Below are 9,968 nucleotides of genomic sequence, written 5' to 3' on the forward strand. Positions count from 1 at the left end.
ACTCGCATGGACGACAATAGACTGCCAAAGCAGATACTTTTCAGTCACCTAACGTAATGCTGGCGGACAACTGAAAAGGTATAAGGACAGTCTTAAGACTTACCCGAAAACGTGGCAAATTGACCCCCTCACCCGAGAGACGATTACTCCACACCTTAACGCTTGGAGGAGCACCACACGAGAAGGTGACAATACTTATTAACTCACATCATTGTATCATAGCTGGATGATCATCATAATCGATTCCTAGTGACAGCACAGCAGTAGTATAGGGGAAGAAATATAAATAAAGTAAATAGGTGAATAAGCAGTAGTTAATTTTGTGTGTGTGTGTGTGTGTGTGTGTGTGTGTGTGTGTGGTTCTGTTTATAATAGGGTAAGAGACACACACAGACTGATGGATAAATAGAGAGATAGGTACACGATTGGCCGAGCGGAGGTCATAAATACATTCACTGTTTCAGAGGCTCGGTTGCCTACCAGAGTTGATGGGGAGTCTTGGAGGAAGTAAAACACGACTAGGTTGAGGACGAAGCCTCACCGGGTTTCCTTCCATAATAGTCAGCAGTAACGAGATGACACGACAGCAACACCCTGACCTGACCATCCGAAGTTACTCTAACAGGTAATATTTATATTATGTTTATCTGTAATTTTTTAGTGTTTTGTCGTATGATTTGATGTTGGGTAAAACTAATCTCAGTTTTGTGACAACATTGGATAAGAAAGTGGCGCAGTTAGTGGAACCGTAGTCCTGTGAACAGAATACGAGTATTTACTACTGTATTGTGAGATTCCACAGCTGACTCTGGCTCTCTGGGGAACTCGTGTACACCTACTCCTGGCGTCATTGGTGTCCTTTACAAGACTGATGTCGTGACCCATTTGGTCTCCCTGGAGTATCCTGAACCCGTCGACCCAGCCTCCCACCACATGTAGCCTCCCTCCACCGCCACATGTACAGTAGTCTCCCTCGACCACCACATGTAGCCTCCCTCCACCGCCACATGTACAGTAGTCTCCCTCGACCACCACATGTAGCCTCCCTCCACCACTACATATCTCCACACAGTAGTCTCCTCGACCACCACATGTAGCCTCCTCCACCGCCACATGTACAGTAGTCTCCCACCACATGTAGCCTCCTCCACCACCACATCCTCCCTCCACCGCCACATGTACAGTAGTCTCCTCGACCACCACATGTAGCCTCCCTCCACCGCCACACGTACAGTAGTCTCCCTGACCGGTACATATAGCCTCCTTCCACCACTACATATAACCTCCACCGCCACATGTACAGTAGTCTCCCTCGACCACCACATGTAGCCTCCCTCCACCGCCACATGTACAGTAGTCTCCCTGACCACCACATGCCTCCTCCACCACCACATGTAGCCTCCTCCACCGCCACATGTACAGTAGTCTCCTCGACCACCACATGTAGCCCTCCACCGCCACATGTACAGTAGTCTCGACCACCACATGTAGCCTCCCTCCACCGCCACATGTACAGTAGTCTCCCTCGACCACCACATGTAGCCTCCCTCCACCGCCACACGTACAGTAGTCTCCCTCGACCACCACATGTAGCCTCCCTCCACCGCCACACGTACAGTAGTCTCCTTCGACCACCACATGTAGCCTCCCTCCACCGCCACATGTACAGTAGTCTCCCTCGACCACTACATATAGCCTCCTTCCACCACTACATATAACCTCCCTCCACCACCACATGTAGCCAGACACTCGACTGAGTAGTATCCTTTGAGATGTTTCTACACCTCCCTTAGGTCAGCCCTTGCCCACGTAAGCGTTCTAATATCTTTGGGCAGTTGAGGTACCTAAGTGTAAGCACCGCTCTGGATGTTTTCGATAACTCAGTCTCAAGCTGCTGGCATATCTCGGGGACTAGACAGGTTGACAGTACTACAGATGAGGAAGTACCTCACTTTAAAGAGCGCAAGTCACGGTATCTGTACACTCTTCTTATAAGACCCACAAGCTTAGTTGCTTGATTAACATTCTTTTCACAACGAAGTTAATATTCACTAACCTAACCTAATTTGCCCATAAGAAGTGTTTCTTCATTATAACCAGTTCACATATCATATTGAGGTTATTAGGGTTCCATTCTGGGCTCATGACGCACTGTGGGTGTTTGAAGGTTGGCAGTGTACAGTTCAGTATAAGCAGGACAATACATAGACCGTGGCCAGACCGTGCGTGTAAAAAAAATACATTATACAACTTAGGACTACTAATTAGTTCACCAAAGTGATCGGTTGTATATATTTTCATCATTAATAAGAAATGTTACAAAAATTAAGCAACAGAAACAACAGAATAATCATGGGGTTAGATACAAAGTTTATTAATTTATTGTTTACATACATGACCACTGTAATAACACAAAACAAAATACAATCTATTTGTTCATATAAAGATCATTTAGAGATATTTGTTACTATTATCACGTGTTCCTTGTTTCCCCAGATTACATTGCTTAATTTATTAGTTCAGAGGAATTCCCCCAGTCTGAATTAGTAACTGGAGAAAGAAAAGCTTAAAATACTTAAGGGAGACGAAAGATCCACCACAGTTAGTCAGTGGTAAAGACCAACACTGAAGATCTCACAAAAGATAGCCTACATTAATACTAAATGGTTGGTAGAGAAGGAACTCTTGTAGAAACAAAACTTTAATTATAACCAAATTTACTTAGCAAACATTTAATAAGATTATTTTCTTCAAACAAACTGTAATCGTAAAAAAATAAATAAATAAAATTATATACAAGATTAATGGTCAAACAGTATGTCCATAATGCATTACGATAAACTATTAAAGGAGAGTTTACCGGGGAAACTGTGAGGTGGGAGGGAGAGAGAAAGACAGGGGTCACACAGACGAGAAGAGAGGCAGACAGACGAAGAGAGAGACAGGATGTCTATTTAGGGAAATTAAGACCCAAACAGACTGTGAAGAGCTGCAGAAATATCTCTGTGAGCTTCAAGAATGGAGACTGGTGACGTAAATGGGACTGCCCAGTATGGGCCAATAGGCCCGCTGCAGTTTCCTGCATTTCTTATGTTCTTATGTTCTAGGGGTGCCCAGCGACCCGTGTTATGTTATGTTATGTTATGTTAGGTGTTCTTCACTCAAGTTGTTCTTCTGTCTTGATCGCTGACACAGTTGCTGTCTGCTCGTCAGCGCTGACGTAGAGGCTGTTGCGGCTGGTGTGGGATCGGGGACTGATGACGTCATCGTTCCAGTCTTCGTACAAGTGTTCGTCGTCGTCGTTGACTTCCCGCGAGGACCCATCACCTACTGCAGCAGGTAACGGAGCCGCTGGGATAGTGAATATATTAATGGAGCTGACTGACTGACTGACTGACTGAATTTTTTTACGGGGATTAGCCCATCACTGTGCAGGTCACAGACCCACATCGGGGCCTGGGGAGCGAAAAAAAATTACAAAATGGAGCAAAAAATCATGAATAAGAAACGATAAATATGCTGTGTTGTGAAGGTAAAAGAAACAATTGAAACTGCAATTGTGTGTAAATGAGGCAGAAAGTCAGATGAGCAACCTGGGACTTGGTCACAATTTCGTGATGCCATATAGCAGCAGGGTCTACCATTAGACATTTTTAAGTTTAGCAAATTTAATGACAAAGCTTGGAGTACAGTTTGCCTATTCTGAGGATGGTATCACTTCTCACTGCCACACAGGACAGAGGTTCATACACAAAGGAATAGATCTTATTCATTAACAGTACTTTATGCTTCCAATATCCCCCCAGGCGGTAGTACCTCCCTGTTTGGTAACTGTCTACTACCTACACTAGTGGTCCCAACCATTTGTCGGCTCTGGGCCACATTAATCATTGTTAACATAGTGGAGGACTACAAAACTTTGGATCTACGCCCAAGAAAAAAAATCTTATATATTGTAAAGTTATTTGCACGTTTACACGCCTAGTTGTTACCAGTTTCATACTTTTTAAATTTACCCTTGTACGGGACGTGTGTTTACCCCAGTGAGTCCGGTCTCGGGTAAATGCACGCGTCCTGTTCACGATAGACTCCGGACAAACACGCAGTCCCCCCCCCCCGCCCCTCTCTCTCTCAAACTATAAAGTTGTATCATGTTAATATTTTCATTAATTTCACTCTTACAAATAATCCCAAATAATTCAAAATTCTATATTAGATTCTTGCGGGCTCCATAATATGGTTCCGCGGTTGAGGACCACTGACCTAGAGTGGCTCACTGCCTGTTAAAGGTACTCACACTATCCAACCAGGAACGAACTCGTAGCAATGGTTTTAAATAAGACAAATTTAGATTTAGGCGCGAGATAGGTAAACATTAGTTTAGAAATAGAGAAGTGGATGAGTGGAACAAGTTACCAAGATAGCTTGAAACATCGGTTGGGTGGATATATGAGCGATAGGGGTTGGGTGTAAATGGGACTATTTAGTATGGGCCAATAGACCCGCTGCAGTTTCCTCCACTCTTATGATCTTACTGAATGACTGACACATTGACTGGGACTGACTCACTGATTGATTTCCTAAGTGACTGAGTGAGTGATGGTATGAAAGAAGTTTTAGACTTTTCGTTAATTTGGTCAAATTTGGACGTCTACTGCTTAGCTTGTTGTTTGTCTGTCTGTCCGTTGGTGTATCTGTCTCTTCCTTTATCTGTCTATCAATATGTATATCTATCTATCTATATATGTATCTATCTATCTATAACTGCTGCTATATACAACACTCACGTGGTCTGGTCCTCGAGGTGACGTCCAGGTTGACTTGGTTCAGAACATCTCTACCTATGGTGAAGTAAACATTGTGTTGAGTCCTTTCTGTCTTAAGGGCGACACACACACATATGCTCTCTCTCTCTCTCTCTCTCTCTCTCTCTCTCTCTCACCTTTAGTCTTGGTCCTCCAGAGGTAGCAAAAGTAAGCAGCAGTAACAAGTGCCAACAACAACAACACTGACAGCACCACCAGCAGTACAGTACTCTTGTTAAAGGCCGGACTGTCACCGGGATTGTAACTTGACAGACTGGCTGTAAACATAGACTCCAATTAACTTACATGATTTATTTGACTGTATTATAACTGGCACTACACATGAGTAACAAAACAACGGTAGAAAATACTACTCAGTCATTTCAACTTACAAGATTTATATGATATATGAATGAATAATAATATGAGATAAACCAACGATAAGTTACATGAAAAAGATATAAACTAGATTATGTTCAGTAATGTTTACCCTCTTGTGCTTGTCTCATATTTGTTCACCTCAAGTGTTTTGAACATTTGAGGAACCTTATGACAGCCCCTCGGCTCACCTGTGTCCACCACCTGATTATGTCCGTAAGTGTAAAGGTAAATGACCTTTGTGTTTATTGTGTACTCAACAATGATGGGGTTCCCCAAGGCTGTGTTTATACACCTATGCTAATGACCGCTCACTTCCTATAACTATACAATGTTTAGGTAAATAACTCCAGTCGTCTGGTCTCAGGTAAGCAGCTCAAAAATGTCATCTAAATCACCATAACATCGTGTCTCTTATGATTATATAGTAGATAGTTGAGGGGCGTGTTGGTGTGTCAAAGGCTGTAGCAAAGTGTGTTATTTAGGAGTATTTGGACACAGGAAACACAACGCGTGATGAAAGGTGTTAAAGGTATCAAGGCAGGTGTGTGACGTGCCAGGACAGGTGTTGACTCACGGAAGGAATAATGATTCAGACACTTGATCCACTCCACCGAGGCGTTGCTCTCCACCATCACCTTCGTTATCGTCGCTCGACCAGAAACATCCCATGCAAAGTTTTTTGACGTCACAAACGATCTTTCTCTGTCCTGAAATGTTGCAATAATTTACAGTTCATTAGGTAATGTGTTTCTATAGTCATGTTAAAAAGCAAACTTGTGTTGGTAAAACAAATATGTCTTCCACAAATACAATAATTAACTAAACACATTAAGAAGTTAATTAAGTAACACAAAGATGCGTATAAAGAAGGTGAGAAAGTTTGATCACACTCACTGGATGTTGTTTAAGGCCTGAACACCTACAACATGACCGGCTGGATGTTGTTTAATGCCGGAACACCTACAACATGACCGGCTGGATGTTGTTTAAGACCTGAACACCTACAACATGACCGGCTGGATGTTGTTTAAGACCTGAACACCTACAACATGACCGGCTGGATGTTGTTTAAGGCCTGAACACCTACAACATGACCGGCTGGATGTTGTTTAAGACCTGAACACCTACAACATGACCGGCTGGATGTTGTTTAAGACCTGAACACCTACAACATGACCGGCTGGATGTTGTTTAAGGCTTGAACACCGACAACATGACCGGCTGGATGTTGTTTAAGGCTTGAACACCTACAACATGACCGGCTGGATGTTGTTTAAGACCTGAACACCTACAACATGACCGGCTGGATGTTGTTTAAGGCCTGAACACCTACAACATAACCGGCCATCATTGTATATATACTGCAGCAGAAGTACACAGGCTTTATGGTACACGGCTTCTAGTGAACAGAATTTCAGTTTGTTAATGTTAACTTTACTTACAGGTTAATGTTTACTTTACTGTGAATCCTTCCAAGTAAAACGAATCTTACCATATCATAATACAGACGAATCCTTATGAAGTACTCTGTGTTTGATGATTTAAATGGACCTGTTTTTTGAGGTAGCAGCACAACTAAATTATCCTTTAAGTGGCGATACACCGTCATGTTGATCTGTGTGTCCTCTGCAGCCACCTTGTACCACAGATAAAAATCGTCGTCCTTAATCTGATTATAAATGGTGACCTCAGAGTGTTGGCCAAGCGACTCACAATAATCTGCAGGAGACAAAATAATACGAAGGATCCATTATTGCCTAATAGCGATAACTGTGGGTGTCTTATGATGATGAACGGTGTCTTAAAGGATACGGCAAATTTATTTTCATTAATTTGTAGCAACAAGCACAAAAAGTTATCTATATTTGGGAAAAACGACAACTGTATGGGTTTACAGCTTCATCGACGGTCATCCCTATATATTGTAACACATAAAGTATATACAATATACACACAGACTGAGAGAGAGACACACACAGACACGCAGATGTGTGTGTGTGTGTGTGTGTGTGTGTGTGTGTATGTGTGTGTGTGTGAGAGTACATAATTTCTTTCTTTTCCGTTTGTCTCTCTCTCTCTCTCTCTCTCACCATCACATCATCACCTTCACTGTCCATCGTAGATACCAGCAGGGACCGTGACATCACCATCAGCAGTAAAACAAACATTTGGGAGATCTTGCTCTCACTATCCCGACGTCCACCTCACTATCCCGACGTCCACTTCGCTATCCCGACGTCCACTTCACTATCCCGACGTCCACTTCACTATCCCGACGTCCACTTCACTATCCCGACGTCCACTTCACTATCCCGACGTCCACTTTATTATAATCGACGTACTCTTAACGTCCAGTTCAACAGCCTGAGGCCCACTTCTTCATCGTAAGCGTCCAGTACTGTACTACACTGCCGGAGCCTTGAGGTATCCTGTAACTCGTCATATCTTACAAGGATATGCTTCCTGTGTGTCCTGCAGCGGACCTCGTCACCACCAGTATCCTTCCCCCTCTTCCATCATATGTATCCCTCCTCCTCCTCTTCCACCATATGTATCCCTCCTGCTCTTCCACCATATGTATCCCTCCTCCTCCTCTTCCACCATATGTATCCCTCCTGCTCTTCCACCATATGTATCCCTCCTCCTCTTCCACCATATGTATCCCTCCTCCTCTTCCACCATATGTATCCCTCCTCCTCTTCCACATGCAGTATATATAATGTGATCTAAAAGTCCCTCTCACTGTCTCTCTTTACCACATTTAAAAAAGTAATTTATCGCGAGTGAACCAACATGTGGCACCAAAGATAACTATGTTGAACACATCATTAGGCTGTGGTGACGAGACTTCCTGCAGGACCCCCGGTTGGCCTCTGTTATCTCTACCGGATGGGTATGGCGTGAATATCCAGAGAAGTTTGTTACAGTGAGTCACCTGATGCCTCAAGACCAGTTGGAGCTACAGTGAGTTACTTGATGATTCAAGACCAGTGGGAGTTACAGTGAGTTACCTGATGATTCAAGTTCTGTTAAGACCTAATCTTTGAATTAGAGTCAGTCGAGCTCTTGGTCATGTGTCTCAAAGTAACCACTGCTTTTGTGGGGTCCATGCATGTATATTTACAACAGCATAACCTTACCACCTGTTGAGTAAAATATTAGCAGTGAGGTTCGTCATTTTCATAGTGATTATTCAGCAACATATGAAAAGTCTTCACTACTGCATGAACTGGGTTTCGTACTTGAGATATTTAGGTGTGTTTGGGGAGGGGGTAAGCGACAGTAGTTGCAGTACACACATTCGTTATCGTCTGCTCCTCTTCTGGTCCCTGCTCCTCACGTCAGCTGCAGTTCAACCTGTAAGCATAAAGATTAGTTTGTATCAAATCCGCGTTGCAGGAAGTGATATTATTGATATTGTTGAATCTTGTAGACGAGGGCATTCTAAAAGCCGTAGTCACCATTGTCTAGGAGTGACATGGAGTAATGAAAGATGTAAGGTGTGGCGCCAAATGTAGAAAGGTGGTTGCTGATGGGTCGCCTGGGGGAATTCGCCACTGACTACCAACACACTCAACCATCGATGACTACCAACACTCAACAAAAGGTCCCCAGTGATTGGAAAATGGCTCATGTGAGTCCCATCTTCAAGAAGGGCGATCGCCACTCCATGAATAACAATAGATTGGTGAGCCTAACCAGCACAGTATGTGAGAGTACTATCAGAGATGCCGCGATGGAACATCTACTATGAAACAACCTTGTAAAGGATTGCCAACACGGTTTTATGCCGGGGCGCTCCTGCCTAACACAATTGCTCAAAAGGATGCACCTGGGGCGTACCAACAGTAAGAGGTGTATTATGCGTCCCAACGGGATGAAGAAACTGCACCATTTGTGACAATGTGAGAAGGACCTAGGAGTGTATGTTGACAATGAGCTGAAGTTCTCGGGCCATTGTGAGAAGAAGGTAAATCTGGCAAATAAATTACTAAGCCTTATAAGGTCGTTCGGATATCTAGATTGTCCTTCCCTCGTAACGATCTTCAAGAGTGAAGTGCTTCCCTATCTGGAGTACTGTCATCCTGTCTGGTCCCTGAGATATGCTAGAGGCTGTCAGTTGGTTGAAAATGTTCAAAGGAGGGCCACCAGACTGGTGTCTGTACTTCGGCACCTCAACTACCCTGAGAGATTGGAGCACCTCAACTTGCCTAGCTTATACTACAGACGGGCAAGGGGCGACCTAATTGAGGTGTATAAGCATCTCAAGGGGCAGTACTCACTCGAGTGGCCTTACCTGGAGCTGGTGGACGCTCGCCCCACAAGGGGTCACAGCTCAAGATTGAAGAAGCCGCAGGTCCAGAAAACTGTGAGTGAGGGTAAACTTTTTCGGGGTGAAAGTTGTGAACTCTTGGAACAATCGGCCAGAAAGTGTTGTGACGGCACCGAGTGTGAGCTCTTTCAGGACTAGATTTGACCAACACTGGAGCATGTTCAGATACATTCAGGAGCCGGTGCATGCCCAGTACTTGCCAACAGTGCGGAACAGAGACGTGACTGATCGCCCAAGCGGCGAACGAGCCAATCAGTGGTGAAGAGGATAAAAGTAAAGGAAAAGTATGACTACCAACACTCAACCATCAATGACTACCAACACTCAACCATCAATGACAACCAACAACTCAACCATTGACGACTACCAACACTCAACCATCGATGACAGCCAACACTCAACCATAGATGACTACCAAAACACTCAGCTATCATTGTTATCAACAGTTT

At 43.9% G+C, this 9,968-nt stretch overlaps 1 protein-coding gene across 4 annotated transcripts; it reads right to left on the reverse strand.

Moving 5' to 3' along the window:
- Positions 1 to 3,031: 3,031 nt before the first annotated feature.
- LOC121859709 lies at positions 3,032 to 7,604 on the reverse strand. 4 transcript variants are annotated; one of them, XM_042356634.1, is made up of 6 exons: positions 7,291 to 7,604; positions 6,679 to 6,905; positions 5,761 to 5,893; positions 4,943 to 5,083; positions 4,788 to 4,841; positions 3,032 to 3,351 (listed from the first exon to the last, which is right to left on the reverse strand). In XM_042356634.1, the coding sequence occupies exons 1-6, from the start codon at positions 7,352 to 7,354 to the stop codon at positions 3,158 to 3,160; spliced, it is 813 nt and encodes a 270-aa protein (XP_042212568.1). In that variant the 5' UTR covers positions 7,355 to 7,604; the 3' UTR covers positions 3,032 to 3,157. The 4 variants fall into 4 exon arrangements, with proteins under 4 accessions (XP_042212568.1, XP_042212570.1, XP_042212571.1 ...); XM_042356636.1 differs by having other exon boundaries at positions 7,277 to 7,604; XM_042356637.1 differs by having other exon boundaries at positions 7,529 to 7,578.
- Positions 7,605 to 9,968: the final 2,364 nt, after the last annotated feature.

The sequence above is a fragment of the Homarus americanus genome, unplaced genomic scaffold, assembly GCF_018991925.1.
Source record: "Homarus americanus isolate GMGI-L3 unplaced genomic scaffold, GMGI_Hamer_2.0 scaffold27231, whole genome shotgun sequence".
NCBI classification, from domain to species: domain Eukaryota; kingdom Metazoa; phylum Arthropoda; class Malacostraca; order Decapoda; family Nephropidae; genus Homarus; species Homarus americanus.

What these genes read in the sequence shown, in the direction of transcription:
- LOC121859709 (XM_042356634.1), bottom strand. Translation starts at nt 7,354, where the DNA reads ATGTTTGTTTTACTGCTGATGGTGATGTCACGGTCCCTGCTGGTATCT. An exon ending in CTGGAGGACCAAGACTAAAG is followed by an intron (nt 4,842 to 4,942) that starts GTGAGAGAGAGA and finishes ACTTCACCATAG; the next exon opens with GTAGAGATGTTCTGAACCAA. An exon ending in CACCTCGAGGACCAGACCAC is followed by an intron (nt 3,352 to 4,787) that starts GTGAGTGTTGTA and finishes TCACTATCCCAG; the next exon opens with CGGCTCCGTTACCTGCTGCA.